This window comes from Rhinopithecus roxellana, chromosome 12 (genome assembly GCF_007565055.1).
Source record: "Rhinopithecus roxellana isolate Shanxi Qingling chromosome 12, ASM756505v1, whole genome shotgun sequence".
In the NCBI taxonomy this organism is placed as follows: Eukaryota; Metazoa; Chordata; class Mammalia; order Primates; family Cercopithecidae; genus Rhinopithecus; species Rhinopithecus roxellana.
The window spans coordinates 10,768,732-10,785,362 of record NC_044560.1 but is presented as its reverse complement, the minus strand read 5'-3'; the positions used below and the strand labels follow the sequence as shown (position 1 = coordinate 10,785,362).

The 16,631-nt window shown below is 39.9% G+C and overlaps 1 protein-coding gene and 1 pseudogene across 3 annotated transcripts in view; one reads left to right on the top strand and one right to left on the bottom strand.

Annotated features, from left to right (window-relative positions):
* USP48 (ubiquitin specific peptidase 48) overlaps window positions 1–16,631 on the top strand; it is a 112,597-nt gene that overhangs the window by 46,847 nt on the left and 49,119 nt on the right. Inside the window, exons 9-11 of one of the 3 annotated variants that reach the window (XM_010364346.2) lie at window positions 4,459–4,638; window positions 12,141–12,269; window positions 13,267–13,416. In XM_010364346.2, coding sequence (XP_010362648.2) covers window positions 4,459–4,638; window positions 12,141–12,269; window positions 13,267–13,416 — 459 coding nt within the window. The remainder of the gene's footprint in view (window positions 1–4,458; window positions 4,639–12,140; window positions 12,270–13,266; window positions 13,417–16,631) is intronic. The other 2 variants (XM_030941932.1, XM_030941933.1) reach the window with 2 other exon arrangements.
* On the bottom strand, window positions 181–237 carry LOC115892532 (annotated as a pseudogene).

Genomic DNA, 16,631 nt, shown 5'->3' with positions numbered 1-16,631 from the left:
CTGTTGCCTTGGGGCATCCGTTGTTGCTGTCGAAAAGTTGGTTGCAGTCTAATTCTTGTTTTAACAAGGGACCTGTTTTATTTTGTCTGATTTTAAGACCTCTTCTTTGGTTTTGGTGTCTTGCAGTGTCACTGTGACCAATTTTGGTTTGTTTTTTAATTTTGATTCTTTAAAAATCTTTCTGGTTTTCTAGTAGGAAAGCCTGCTAGACACATTCTAAAAGAGCTGTTAACACTTGGTTTCGTTTTTAATTGATTTATTCTTCTCACCTAGAGCATCTGAAAATTTTCCAACTATTACCTCTGAATGCTTTTTCTCTTTTCTCTTTCCTTCTGGAATGCCAGTTAGACATGTGTTAGATTTTCTTATTCTATGCTGCACGACGCCCAACTCTTCATTGCTTTGTCCTGCATTCTGCATAATTTCTTCAGCTCCACCTTGCACTTTATTCATTCACTGTTCAGGTGAACCTGATCTGAGGTTAAACCATTTTATAGAGTTTTGACTGTCGGTGACTATGATTTCCATTTCTCGGAGTTTGATTTGGTTCTTTATCATTTGATTTTCATTTTCTGTAGTCTCTATTCCTCTTAATCTCATCATTTATTTCTTTAAATATACTTAAAATTTTATTTATGTATTTGCTATTTCCACTGACTGAAGTGAAAATCTTTATCAGTTTGATTTTGCTGCTGTTTGCTACCTCACAGTTAAGAGTGACTTGTGTTATGTGACGTGTGTGTGTTGACGGAACTCATTCCTTAGGACTATCACTCGTCCCAGGAGCACATCAAACACAACTCTTGGCTTGGGGTTTTTCTGACTTCATAGGTAGTGTGAGTTCATAGTAAAAAAATATTTTTGAGGGCTGGCTTCTTATGAAGTTGTAATGGAGATTTCCTTTTGGTTTTTGATTTTTACCCCTAGGTCCCAAAGTCTAAGTATAAGGCAGATAATTTTGTCTTATCATTTCCTGTGGAGAGCAGGTTCATTTTGATAATCTTCTAAACCAAAGAATTCTAGTTTCAAAGAAAACGTGGTATATATACACAATGGAATACTATTTGGCCTTAAACGGGAAGGATATTCTATCATGTGTGATCACATGGATGAATCTGGAGGACATTGTGCTATGTGAAACAAGCCAGGCTCAGAAAGACAAATACTATATAATCTCATTGATACTATATATAGAATCTAAAAAAGTCAAACACATACAAATAGAGAAGAAAATGGGTTTACCAGAACCCGGGGAGTGGGGGTGGTGGATGGCACAGGCGACGAGGATTGGGGAGGTGATATTCAAAGAGTGCAAAGCTTCAGTTCGACAGGACAAATAAGTTTTGGAGATTATTGCACAGCATGGTGACTACAGTTAAATAATGCATTGTGCATTTTGAAATAGCTAAAATAACAGATTTTAAATGTTCTCATCACAGAAAATGGATATATTAGCTTGATTTAATCATTCCATGATGTAAACATTTCAAACTTCATATTGTACCCATAAATGTATACAATTATTATTATTATTATTATTATTATTTAGACGGAGTCTTGCCTTGTTGCCCAGGCTGGAGTGCAGTGAGTGCAGTGGCATGATCTCGGCTCACTGCAACCTCCACCTTCTGGGTTCAAGCAATTTTCCTGCCTTAGCTTCCCGAGTAGCTGGGATTACAGGCACCCACCACCATGCCTGACTAATTTTTGTACTTTTAGTAGAGATGGGGTTTCACCATTCTGGCCAGGTTGGGCTCGAACTCTGGACCTCAGGTGACCCGCTCGCCTAAGCCTCACAAAGTGCTGGGATTACAGATGTGAGCCACTGCGTCCAGCCTGTTCATCAATTTAAAAAGAACCTTAGTTTCCTGGTGGGAGTCCCCTGTTAGACTCCTCACCTTTTATGAACCTTAGCTGTTGTCTCTGATCCCATAAGCCCTTTGAGATATGGAAAAACAGAGTTCAAGTTGATCATAGTGTTCCCCTAACACTCCCAGAGGGAAACTCTATTGTCCTTACTACATGGCTTATTGCCTTCACATGGTATTGGGCTTCTGATAATTCTTATTTTCTTGACAGATAGTCAGTGCGTTTAGAAAGATTTAAAGATATTTTTATCTTACCCAGTATCTTCAATATTTTCAGCTGGGGTAAGCTCAGTGGGTTTTGGCCCAGGTATTAATCTACATTACTGTTTCCCCAACTATGCTTCAAGAATGCAGGGACTCTGTTCATTTAGTCAACTGCTGTATCCTTCATGCCTGAAACCATGTCCATTATATTTATTGTTTGTCTAATGAGTGATTGGCTGTACTGTGCCGTGACATACTCTTTGCATTTGTTATAGCAATGAAATAGTCTAATTCTAATCTGGGCAACACAATGAGACCCTGTCTATTTAAAAAAAAAAAAAAAAAAAAGGGCCGGGCGCCGTGGCTCACGCCTGTAATCCCAGCACTTTGGGAGGCCGAGGCGGGTGGACCACTTGAGGACTGGAGTTTGAGACCAGCTCGGCCAAAGTGGTGAAACCCCATCTCTACTAAAAACAGAAAAACTTAGCCAGGCATGGTGTTGGGTACCTGTAATCCCAGCTACTTGGGAGATTGAGGCAAGAGAATCGCATGAACCCAGCGGGGTGGAGGTTGCAGTTAGCCGATTTATCGCACCATTGCACTCCAGCCTGGGCAACAAGAGCAAAACTCCGTCTCAAAAAAAAAAAAAAAGGCCAGGCATGGCGGCTCACACCTGTAATTCCAGCACTTTGGGAGGCCGAGGCAGATGAATCACCTTAGGTCAGGAATTCGAGACCATCCTGGCCAACATGGTGAAACCCCTTCTCTACTAAAAATACAAAAATTAGCCAGATGTGGTGGCAAGCTCCTGTAACCCCAGCTGCTTGGGAGGATGGGACAGGAGAATCACTTGAACCCAGGAAGCAGAGTTTGCAGTGAGCCAAGATCACGCCCTTGCACTCCAGCCTGGGCAACATGAGCAAAACTCCATCTCAAAAAATAAAATAAAATAAAAATGTACATCTGTCGTCCCAACTACTCCTGGAGGCTGAGGTGGAAGGATCGTTTAAGCCTAGGAGGTTGAAGCTGCAGTGAGCTATCATTGTGCCACTGCACCCCAGTGTGGTGACAGAGCAAGACCCTGTCTCAGGAAAAAAAAAAAAAAGTCAAAATCTGTGCAAAGATTTATATTGCAAAGATAATATTATTGCTTATAAAGACCCTCAAGTGCTACCAGTTTAAATAAATGTTCATTAATGTGGGTGTGGTTAGGCATATTATGGTAATTATATAGAGTCATGAGTAATTTTTGAAAGAATGATGTGAAAACATTTTGTTAGAAAAAAACTGTAGGTTTCAGTATTAATTGTGGTTATGTGGGTTTATTAATGAATTTTTTTTGTTTTCCAGTAAATAACAGAGCATGTATAGTGGAAGTGATCTTTTCTAACACATTTTCCCCATAATTGCTTTAATTTTCCCCATAATTGCTTTAAGTTTAGGATCTTTACAAGATGTTTCTCAAAGTTTAAGACATTTTAGTTCACTTTAAAATGTAAATGTTCATTCATTGTCAATATTTTGATGTATGTATAAAGCCTTTTCTTTTTGAATACCGTGTAAAATATAGACTGTGATTTGTAGGTTTTATTTAATTAAAATAGTATAGGAACTTAAAATACAAAGAAATCTGAATGCAGTATCATTCTAGATTTTTAAAATTTTCATCCCTGTATTTTCCAACTGTTTGGCCTACACCTAGTTTTAGTTTTATTTTTTTCCAGCTTTAGTGAGATAGACTTGGCAAATGAAACTTTGATCTGAAAGTGCTAATGTGATGATACATATGTCTTGTGAAATGATGACCACAGTCATGAGTCTGCATGTGTCATCTCAACGCACTGTGTGTTAGATTTCCAGAACAAAGTTTGTGCCCTTGGACAAATGCCTACACCTGTTTTCAGAGCAAGTTTTCATAACTTGCTATCAGTTTTTGCCAAAACATTTATCTTCTCGTCTATAAACAATAGCCTTTTTATTTGACATTCGTGTCTCCCTGGTTTGTGTGAGTTTTAATTTTTGTAACACATCAGAGAGTATGAACAGCCGATTCTTGGGATGCGTGTGGCTTCGCTAGTCTGTGCTGAAGAGCACAGTATGTAGTAGAGTAGCTTATACTCCCCTGAGTGCCCAGGAGGCCATAGTTTTTCATCCATGTATTTTGCAGAGGCTTGGAGAGTTAATACAGTGTGCTTAGAGTGTTTTTAAGAGAGTGTTAAGGGAGTGTAAATATACATTATTTTGTAAAAGTAATTTGTAAAAATTTTTGGTGACATGTTTTTAGTTATACCACATGTATAAAGATTCGTAATCATTACAATTCAGGCTCAGGATATAAGAAATACTGTTACCCAACGTTTCTTTTTCTTTCTCCCTTTCTCTCCAGGTGGGTCCTATGTGTATGAACTCAGTGCAGTCCTCATACACAGAGGAGTGAGTGCTTATTCTGGCCACTACATCGCCCATGTGAAAGATCCACAGTCTGGTGAATGGTATAAGTTTAATGATGAAGACATAGAAAAGATGGAGGGGAAGAAATTGCAACTAGGGATTGAGGAAGATCTAGGTAAAACCTTTAAGTTGTGAGTGCCCTTTTAAAATATAAATTTATTTAGTAGAAATATTTGTGATAAATTATTATGGCTCAAGATTATTATGTTATAGACTCTCAAGGATATTTGCATTTCTTAAACACATGTAAAATCACTGAACATCTTGTATTAGCAATGCTTGTTTTTCAGTTTTGTGTTCTTTTCGAGTCCTTGTCTTACTCTGTTGCCCAGGCTGGAATACAGTGGTGCAATCACGGTTGACTGCAGCCTAAACCTCCTAGGCTCAAGTGATCTTCCCGCCTCAGCCTTCCTAGTAGCTGGGCCTGCAGATTTGTGCCACTATACCTGGCAAAATTTTATTTGTTTTTTTTTTTGTGACAGAGTCTTACTCTGTCATTAAGGCTGGAGTGCAGTAACACCATCTCGGCTCACTGCAACCTCTGCCTCCTGGGTTCAAGCAGTTCTCATGACTCAGCCCCCCGAGTAGCTGGGATTACAGGCATGTGCCACAACGCTCAGCTAATTCTTTTTCCTTTTCCTCTTCTTTCCTTTTCTTTTTTGGTCACTCTTGCTGCCTTCTTGTCCAGGCTGGAGTGCAATGGGAAGATCTCGGCTCACTGTAACCTCTACCTTTCGAGTTCAAGAGATTCTCCTGCCTCAGCCTCCCAAGTAGCTGGGATTACAGGCGTGTGTCACCACGCCTGGCTAATTTTGTATTTTTAGTAGGGACACGGTTTCCCCATGTTGGTCAGGCTGGTCTTGAACTCCTGACCTCAGGTGATCCACCTGCCTTGACCCCCTAAGGTGCTGGGATTACAGGCATAAGCCACTGCACCTGGCCTTAATTTTTTCTATTTTCAGTAGAGATGGGGTTTCACTGTGTTGGCCAGGCTGGTCTTGAGTTCCTGGCCTCCAGTGATCTGCCCACCTTGACCCTCCCAAAGGGCTGGGATTAAAGGCGTGAACCACCATGCCCGGCCAAACCTGGAAAAAATGTTTAAAACAATTTTTTTGTAGAGACGGGGTCTTACCTGGTTGCCCAGGCTAGTCTCAAACTCCTGAGTTTAACAATCCTCCCGCCTTGGCCTCCCAAAGTGTTGGGATTATAAGGCATGAGCCACCACGCCCAGCCAGCAATTCTTGCTTTTTAAAATTTTAGTTAAAAAAGTTTACAATTATTTTGTTCCAGAGATGATTTTCATAGTGTCATGTTTTCAGTAAAGCTTGAAGGCAAATGATCAGTTTTTAATTACCAGGTTTATTTAAGTGGGTAGGGGAGGATCATGGGTATTGTTAATGATGATGAATAGTAGATTTAATGTAGTAGGATTTGTAGTTGTTTTCCTTGGGTCAGGAAATTTATTTCGGGGAACTAACTATAGCAGGTAAACTTTGTTTTTCCTTCCTTTAAGTATCTTACCCAAATCCTTGAGCAGTGCTTCTGTGGAGAATGAGCTGGTTGCTACTGTGTAGTGGTGAGGTCTGCCATAAAGAGTACTTCCTGAAATAGTATCCTAGTATATACTTTCATCACCTCAGTTGTCTTGGGCCTAAGTACTCATTTATTTTCCAAAGGAATGGACAGTTTTTCTAGTTGGAGCCATCTCCTGAGCTGTTTATCACTTTCTTCCCATCGTCTGTCAGAGGCAATTGTCCAAGGGCACAGGCTTTGTTCTGGAAATCTTTTTTTTTTTTTTTTTTTTTTGAGACGGAGTCTTGCTCTGTCGCCCAGGCTGGAATGCAGTGGCCGGATCTCAGCTCACTGCAAGCTCCGCCTCCCGGGTTCACGCCATTCTCCTGCCTCAGCCTCCTGAGTAGCTGGGACTACAGGCGTCTGCCACCTCGCCCGGCTAGTTTTTTGTATTTTAGTAGAGACGGGGTTTCACCGTGTTAGCCAGGATGGTCTCGATCTCCTGACCTCGTGATCCGCCCGTCTCGGCCTGCCAAAGTGCTGGGATTACAGGCTTGAGTCACCGTGCCCGGCTTGTTCTGTAAGTCTAACACACAGCATAGTGAGATGACACATGCAGACTCACAACTGTGGTCATCATTTCACAAGAAAATGCTAAACAGCTTTGGATGAGGTTCAGACTATGGTATCTGAATCAGAGAAAAGAAATGGGAGTAAGTGTGTGTGTGTCTCCTGCCACTGTTCTTTCTTAGTGGGTCAGAGACATTTATTTAAGGTGTCCAGTAGGCAGGAAGGAGCGTAGCAGTTGAGATTTGCTTTCGAGACATATGCATTATCTCTACAGATAATAGATTGTTAACTCCATTCATGTAGCTTGGAGAAGTCATTCTTTCACTTTTAAATTTTATTTTCTTTACTTTTATTTATATATATTTTTTGAGACAGAGTCTTGTTTTGTTGCCCAGGCTGGAGTACTGTGGCATGAACATGGCTCACTGGAGCCTCGAACTCCTGGGCTCAAATAATCCTCCTGCCTCAGCTTCCCAAGTAACTGAGACCACAGGTGTGATCCACCACACCTGGCTAATTTTGTGATTTTTTTTTTTTTATAGAGACAGAGTCTCCCTGGGTTGCCCAGGTTGCTTTTGAATTCCTGCCCTCAGACAGTCCTCCCACTTGGCCTCCCTAAAGTGTTGGCATTACAGGCATGAGCTTCCGTGCCCGACCTGTTTTCTACTTTTAAATAATATTTCTGTGTTTATAGAATTTCAGCAATCTAACTCCCATTTTACCTAAGTAAAACTCAAATTCTTAGCATTTGCTTATACAGTATGTGTTTTCATTATGACATTCCTACTAGGAACAGAATTGAGATAGCACATTAATTGGGTTGAGTGAGGTGGCTTACACCTGTAATCCTAGCACTTGAAGAGGCTGAGATAGGAGGATGCTTGAGCCCAGGGGATCAAGGCTTCAGTGAGCCATGATTGCACCACTGCATTCCAGCCTGGGCTACGGAGTGAGACCTTGTCTGGAAGAAAAGAAAAAAAGAACTTTAAATTGTGAAGTTATGTCTTGGTTTTATTTGACTGTTTTTTATTGTTTTTTTTTTTTTTAATCTGTCTACATTCTAGGATTAAAAGCATTGTTAAGGCTGTCTTAAATATGGGTAGTCCTAAATTTTAAAACAGTTCAAGGAAACACTAAACACCCATTGGCATCTCATTCCAGTGTTTTCATAACTCATTATTTTATGCAGCATATATTTTAGCTTGCATCTTTTAAATCAAAAATAGAAAATATTTTTAAATTTCATTAGACATTCATTGTTATGTTGTATCCTGAAGTTTTATGAATCATTTTATATTCCATCTTACACAAATTCATGAACATCTTAAATCTTGGGTACTCTTTTTTTTTCTTTTTTTTGAGATGGATTCTCCCTCTGTCGGCCAGGCTGGGGTGCAGTGGCACGATCTCAGCTTACTGCAATCTCCACCTCCCAGGTTCAAACGATTCTCTTGCTTCAGCCTCCTGAGTACCTAGGATTACAGGCGCATGCCACCACACTTGATCAATTTTTTGTATTTTTAGTAGAGACGGGGTTTCACTGTGTTGGCCAGACTGGTTTCAAACTCCTGACCTCAAGGGATCCGCCTGCCTTGGCCTCCCAAAGTGCTAGGATTACAGGCGTGAGCCACCATGCCCAGCCTGTTACTCTTAATTAGGAACGGATGACTAATCTCCTCTTACCTGTACATGTTACTGGTATTTTAATTCCCTGTGACAGTACAGTGATCTTCCAACCTTTTTTGTTCACATATTGTCTGTAAGACTGTTGAACATCCAAGCATGGGTGCAAGGGAAAACAAAAATTGAACAACTTTTTTTTTCTTTGCACATTTTAAAATCTAACAAATTTCATCATAAATTTTAAGTAGCTCCAAATGCTGTAATTTATGACATAATAAACACCGAAACTTAAATTGTAACATCACTCTTTTATTAATATCGAGATGACATTAAATACCATAGAGATTTTATGTCCACCAACATCCTTTTCAAGGATAACTGAACAGGTCTTATTTTATAGTAGACATTTTTAACAATTCCGTTTTCTTCTGTACTACTATTTCCATTACATTTATCCTATAGAATTTTATTCTAATGGAATATAGTAAGTTTTTTGTGACTATAAAGCTCTAAATACTTAAAAAGTACTTCTGGATAGAGTTCTGTTTTTAAAATTATGACTATTACTACATAATTGATAAAACTCATAAAAGTATGTTATAAATTTTATTAAACAGTAAAACTTTTCTGTAAACGTATTTTTGTTTGTAAATATATCTTAATGTGATAGATGAGTCCTTTTTCTGTCACTGGCTGAGAGGTTATATCTTTCTTTTGTGACATGGGAGTCAAATGATTGTGAAAAGAAAGGTAGAAACCATCATGGGACCTCAGTGTTGAGGCAGAACCATTTTAGAAAAGCACATGGTGAACTGAGGATCTGGTAACTGGATTTCCTTAGAACTGCCCATAACCTGTTCTGTTCTTTTTGAAATGGAGTCTCACTCTGTCGCCCAGGCTGGAGTGCAGTGGTGCTGTCTTGGCCCACCACAACCTCCGCCTCCTGGGTTCAAGCAGTTCTCCTGCCTCAGCCTCCCAAGTAGCTAGGATTATAGGTGCATGTCACCATGCCTGGCTAATTATTTGTATTTTTAGTAGAGACGGGGTTTCACCACATTGACCAGGCTGGTTTCAAATTCCTGATCTCAGATGATCTGCCTCCATAACCTCTTACCTCTCAAAGTTATCTGGAACACTGAAAACCAATTTGAAAATTGTTTTCATGTGCTGTAGTTGCCATCTGAAACACTTCATGTTTTCCACTTGCTGTTTATTTTATAGAGATTAGTGGCTAATGTTTCTGGTTGTTAGCATTTCATTCCTTTTGTTTTTTCTTTTTTGAGACTGAGTGTCACTCTGTCACCCAGGCTGCAGTGCAGTGGTGTGATCTTGGCTCACTGCAACCTCTGCCTCCTGGATTCAAGTGATTCTGCTGCCTCAGCCTCCTGAGTAGCTGGGATTACAGATCCCTGGCTAATTTTTATAGTTTTAGTAGATATGGGCTTTTACCATGTTGGCCAGGCTGGCCTTGAACTCCTGACCTCTGGTAATCCACCTACCCCGGCCTCCCAAAGTGCTGGGATTACAGGCGTGAGCCATTGCACCTGGCCCATTTCATTTCGGTTTTAAAAATGATGCTATTTTAGGCTGGGTGGGGTAGCTCACGCCTGTAATCCCAGCACTTTGGGAAGCTGAGGAAGGAGGATCACTTGAGGTCAGGAGTTTGAGACCAGCCTGGCCAACGTGGTAAATTCTCGTCTCTACTAAAAATGCAAAAATTAGCTGGGCGTGGTGACACACACCTGTAATCCTAGCTACTGGGGAGGCTGAGGTAGGAGAATCACTTGAACTAGGAGGCAGAGGTTGCAGTACACCGAGATCATGCCATTCTACTCCAGCCTGGGAGACGAGTGAAATTCTGTCTCAAGGAAAGAAAATATGCTATTTTATTTCTTTGGGCAATTAAATTAAGTCTAGATTTATTTGTATTATTTTGACTAAATTGAAGAAAATCTATTTACTAAAGTGATTACTGAGCTAATTTTTATTTTTCAAACTGTACATATACATTTTATATTTGCTTTTATTAAAAAACAACATTAGGCCGAGGTGGACAGATCACGAGGTCAGATGATTGAGACCATCCTGGCTAACACAGTGAAACCCTGTCTCTACTAGAAATACAAAAAATTAGCCGGGCGTGGTGGCAGGTGCCTGTAGTCCCAGCTACTCGGGAGGCTGAGGCAGGAGAATGGGGTGAACCTGGGAGGCAGAGCTTGCAGTGAGCCGAGATTGAGGCACTGCACTTCAGCCTGGGCGACAGAATGAGACTCCATCTCAAAAAATAAAAAATAAAAAAAAAACCACACACACACAATATTAAAACAAATACTTGTGTACCAAGCAATCATTAAGAATAAAAATATTTCGGCCAGGTGCAGTGGCTCACACCTGTAATCTCAGCACTTTGAGAGGCTGAGGCTGGCAGGTCGTGAGGTCAGTAGATCGAGACCACACTGGCCAACATAATGAAACCCTGCCTCTACTAAAAATACAAAAATTAGCTGGGTGCGGTGACGCATTCCTGTAATCCCAGCTACTCCAGAGGCTGAGACATGAGAATCGCTTGAACCCAGGAGGCAGAGGTTGCAGTGAGCTGAGATTGTGCCGCTGCACTCTAGCCTGGCGACACAGCAAGAGTCTTGTCTCAAAAAAAAAAAAGAAAAAGAATAAAAATATTTCCAGTAGAGTTGAAGTCCCATATTCCCTTTAGTGATTGCATCAGTCTTGATTTTTGTTTATTTATTTTTTTGAGACAGAGTTTCACTCTGTCCCCCAGGCAGGAGTGCACTGGCACACTGCAGCCTCTGCCTCCTGGGTTCAAGTGATTCTCCTGCCTCAGGCTCCCGAATAGCTGGGATTACAGGCATGTGCTAACATGCCTGGGCTAATTTTTGTGTTTTTAGCGAGACGGTTTTCACCATGTTGGCCAGGTGTGAGCCACCGTGCCTGGCCTATTTTGATTTTTTAATTTAATTTAACTTTTTTTTCCCCCGAGACAGAGTCTCGCTCTGTCATCCAGGCTGAAGTGCAGTGGTATGATCTTGGCTCACTGCAACCTCCGCCTCCTGTGTTCAATCAATTCACTTGCGTCAGCCTCTCAAGTAGGTGGACTGCAGGTGCGTACCACCACGCCTGCCTGCTTTTTGTATTATTTGTAGAGACAGGGTTTCTCCATGTTGGCCAGGCTGGTCTTGAACTTCTGGCTTCAAGTGATCCACCCATCTTGGCCTCCTAGAGTGCTATGATTACAAGCATGAGCCACTGTGCCTGGCTTCAGTTAATTTTTATAATTTAAGACTAACATAAAAATCAGCTTATGGCAATAGTGATTTTTGTTGTTGTTGTTCCAGGTTTGTTCCCCAGAAAAATGTATTTTCTTTTTACCTTTTAAAAATGTAATGTAGTTGGCAATAGCGGTAGTAAACTTTTTTAAATATTAGAAGCTAAAGAGCCTGCCAAATTTCTATGGCGTTCGAATGTTTTAGATTGGTGTTAATGTCTCTTGGGTGTATGTTTTGGAAATTGTTTTCTATAGCCCCACTAAAGAATAAACAGGCCGGGCGCGGTGGCTCAAGCCTGTAATCCCAGCACTTTGGGAGGCCGAGACGGGCGGATCACGAGGTCAGGAGATCGAGACCATCCTGGCTAACACGTTGAAACCCCATCTCTACTAAAAATACAAAAAATTAGCCGGGCGAGGTGGCGGGCGCCTGTGGTCCCAGCTACTCGGGAGGCTGAGGCAGGAGAATGGCGTGAACCTGGGAGGCGGAGCTTGCAGTGAGCTGAGATCCGGCCACTGCACTCCAGCCCAGGCGACAAAGCAAGACTCCGTCTCAAAAAAAAAAAAAAAAAAAAAAAGAATAAACAAACTCTAGGCACTTAAGGTACCTTTTGATTTCTCTATCTCAGCAGAACCTTCTAAGTCTCAGACACGTAAACCCAAGTGTGGCAAAGGAACTCACTGCTCTCGAAATGCATATATGTTGGTTTATAGACTGCAAACTCAAGAAAAGCCCAACACTACTGTTCAAGTTCCAGGTAAAGCAGTTTTCCAGGATTATATCAGGCAGATGTTTTAGAATGCCATACTCAAAGATTAACGATAACTAATGGATTGCTTTTAGTTATTACGATGAATTGATTCCATAAGCTGAATGTTGGTGAAAGTAAATATCAATTGCAAATTTACTTTTAAAAAATGAGCTTCTGAAATAAAGCAATGCAATTATTAAAAAATCAGAAAGTAATCAAAACATGTATTTAAAGTATAATTTGGTTTTAGTTTGTTCAGTTTATAGAGTATTTGTGAATTTTATTCATTTATCTGTAGATTTTCTAGACTTCATAATATAAAAGGTAGAGTTGCTGCTGCCCTGAAGACAGTCTTAGTCATTTTTCTCAGGACTTCTCTAAGTTTGGTGGCATCATCTATTGTTTTTTTATTTATTTATATTTTTTTGAGACAGAGTCTCACTCTGCCACTGGGACTGGAGTGCAGTGGTGCAGTCTCGGCTCACTACAACCTCCGCCTCCCGGGTTTAAGCAGTTCTGTGCCTCAGCCTCCGAGTAGCTGGGATTACAGGTGTGTGTCACCACGCCCAGCTAATTTTTGTATTTTTAGTAGAGACAGCGTTTCACCATCTTGGCCAGGCTGGTCTTGGCCAGGCTGGTCTTGAACTTCCGACCTCATGATCCACTCGCCTCGGCCTTCCAAAGTGCTGGGATTACAGGCATGAGCCACTGCGCCTGGCCTGACATCATCTTTCTAAAGTGGTGATTTTGAGCCATTCAGTTGTTCTGGGAGGCTGATGATGTCATGGAGAGCTAAGTAGAGGGAATCAACTTAGTATTATTCCAGTGGCTGTCTTCATTTTTACTTCTACCTTCAGATTGGAGGTTTCTAGCAGACAGAGAGACCATAGTTGGAATTTCTGACAATGTTTTAATCAGTATTTGATATGATTTAGAGATTAGCATGGTTCACTATATTTGAAAACAAGGATAAAGTTGTTTTTTGACTTTCTGTTTTGAATAGCCTTTCTTCAAGAGCTGGTAGATCGGGATAATTCCAAATTTGAGGAGTGGTGTATTGAAATGGCTGAGATGCGTAAGCAAAGTGTGGATAAAGGAAAAGCAAAACACGAAGAGGTTAAGGAGCTGTACCAAAGGTTACCTGCTGGAGCTGGTCTGTAAGATATTCTGGGACAGCACTGTTGCCATTAAGTGCCTTGTTTTTTTATGTTCACAAATGTATATGAAGAAACTTTCTCAAACTTACTCTTTCTAATAACCCACTAAAGCCAGCTTAAACACTCTAAAAGTACTTTGTAAACCGACAATAACTTGATGTGTAGCATTCCATATTATTTCATTACGTTGTACTTCTAAAAATGGGAAGCTGTTAATAAATTATAACATTTAGGTCAGCACTTTGCATCCATGAGTATTGTAGATATTTCTATTTTGTGAGATATTAACTTGTTTAAGAAAAATCCGATTGGATTACTATGGAAAAAGCAACTTGCCTGTTCTGTTTCTTTGCATACTTTGTGACCTGACAGTTTTAACAAACATTCTATTATATGAGTAGTTTTTTTTTTTTGATACTATTAGATTAACTTGAAGTTTAATACCAAATATGCTAAGAGGAGAAAAGCTTTCTGCTGACCCCTGATTTCTTAGAAATTTCCTACATAATCCAGCTTATCCCTTTTCTGTGTGTTTATTCAGGTTTACCTGGTGTCTCAAAATGAAACCAAATTAAGCCTTTTTAAAGGCTGATGTGCCATTTGTATTAAGTTATCTTTGTCATTTCAAAGACATGAATTTCCCAAGCCTAGTTCCTACTTAAGGAAGAGAGACAATTTAGTCCTTACTTTTAGAAAATAAATACTTAAGCATAATTGTACTTGTGGTTTGTCTTTTTAATATCTTAATTTTCCATTACTAGTATAATTTTAAACAAAATGTAAACAAAAATTGCTAAGTCTATAAGAATAGATTTTAACTGAATTTTAATTTGATTCTGACCCTTCTTTGTAATCTGTTACTTCAACTCTGTCCAAGGGTTGGGATTATCCTAAAGAATTAAACTGACCTTAATTTAACTGGAAATGATTTGGGAATAAACCCATGATTCAAATCTCTAAATTTATAAGTCTTTGTTCAAAGGTGTCGGGACCTAGAAATCTATTTTCCAAACTTTATTCACGGTTTCCTGTGTCCGCTGGACAAGAGAAAGGGACTTAACTGGGTCTAAAGCGAAATACTCATTTGAACCACTCTTTAGAACTATGGAGTTCAAAGATGTTATGTGTCAAGTTAGCACTGTGCTTCCTTTGGCTGTTTTCATTCAGCATACAGGCACCTTATGTTCTTAGAATATGCTTATGTTCTTAGAATATTTCTCTGTGTTATTTATACTTTTACCAATTATGAGCTATATAATTATTTTCCATTTGCAGTAAACTTATATTGTAGAAAGTCCACATTGTAAAATTATGTAGAATCTCAAAGTTAATGAGCGTGGTTTTGTGCTGGCAAGAGAAATCTTTCGTTATGCCTTTTCTAAATTTTATTTTTGTGTGCGAACATGTTTAAAGAAAGATCACTTACCCTAAAATTTAAGCCTCAGTAGGAACATGCTTTTGGCCCTTTTTATTTCCATTGAAATATGCTTTAAATTATCTCTAGGTAAAGTGTTTCAGATGTTTTTGATGCTGTAATTGTTCTAGACCATATAACTTTGCTAAGAAAATGTGTCATGTTCAAAATCCAGGTGTTTTTTTTTGTTTGTTTGTTTTTTGTTGGCTTTTTTTTTTTAAGAACTTTAAACCAAAATGTATATTTCCCTGTGGTAAATATTTTAATATTTTGCTTTCCTCATCAAATGCTGAGGTTTCATACAGTCCGGTATCTCCAGCTTGATAATGGGAGAGTTCTCCCTCATTTGGAGTTGATTATATCCATGGCCTTTGGAAAGCAAGCCTTGTAGTTTACTGAATCACAAATACTAGGGAATATATTTGAGGGGCCCACTCAGAGTCTTTTTCTAGTGCAGAAACATCTGTAGTGTAAAAACTTTGCCACAAGCAGAATCTGCATGAGACTTGTGCTCCACTTGTATTCTCAGGCAAGCTCTTGGCAGAGGTCAGTGCCAATGATGATAGAGACTGAAAATGGAAAGAAAGACAGAATTCTGTGACCATAGTCACTCTTCTCTCATGGAGCCCACAGCGCACTAAAGTGAAATCTGGAAACCTTGCTCAGTTAGTAATAAGCATGGTATTAGATTAGAATTATAGGCCTGTTCTCTGCTTTCTGTCTTCCTCCTCTTACTATAAAACCATACGTAGTTTTTCTAATTATTATATCTTTCATTAAATTTATATTGAACAATTCAAAAACCAAAACAACAAGCTTTCCTTGGGAGTTTTCTGTGAGATTGGAAAATGTTGTCTTTCCTTTCAGCCACATTGTTGCTGGACAGTCAGGGCCACAGTCACCCTAGGCTTTGAATTCCTGCAGACATACCCTGGCAAGGAGGGCTTTGTGCATTTTTAGCTTTCCTAGATTCCTTTCATTGTGAGGGCCGGGATTCTTAGGGTGTTTTCTTTCAGTTGGCAATAACAGATACTGCTGTCTGTCCGCTCCTGCCCAGCTGCTGGGGAGACTAGAATGCCTAGTGACTTATTCTTGAATGTTGCTCTTTATCACAATCCTGTTTTTTCTCCTCTGATAGCCTTTGTATTACTTACCATTTTAATCTAATTGACTGTCCTTGGGAAAAGATTAGAGTATGCTAAGGCCTTTATTTTGCTCTTGGAAAGGGATCATTTATCTTTGCATTCCCCAGATATCCAGCGTACTCTATCCCTGGCAGATTAAGCTTGATAAATGGCAAAGTCGGGAGGCATTTTGAATGCAATTAGCCTTACCATGATATACTGTAAAGTGCTGCAGCTGTGTTACATATACTGCGTCTTAAGGTCTCCTCCTTTTTTTTTTTTTTTTTTTTTTTTGAGGTGGAGTTTTACTCTCATTGCCCAGGCTGGAGTGCAATGGTGCAATCTCAGCTCCCCACAACCTCTGCCTCCCGGGTTCAAGTGTGATTCTCCTTTCTCAGCCTCCGGAGTAGCTGGGATTACAGTCATGTGCCACCGTGCCTGGCTAATTTTTTGTACTTTTAGTAGAGATGGGGCTTCTCCCTGTTGGTCAGGCTGGTCTCAAACTCCAGACCTCAGGTGATCCGCCCGCCTCAGCCTCCTGAAGTGCTAGGATTACAGACGTGAGCCACCTCACCCAGCCAAGGTCTCCTCTTTTATATAATAAGGTTATGTAAATGTATCATTAACTTTTCCATATCTCTTTTCTTCCAAAAAGCTCAAAATGCTTCACATA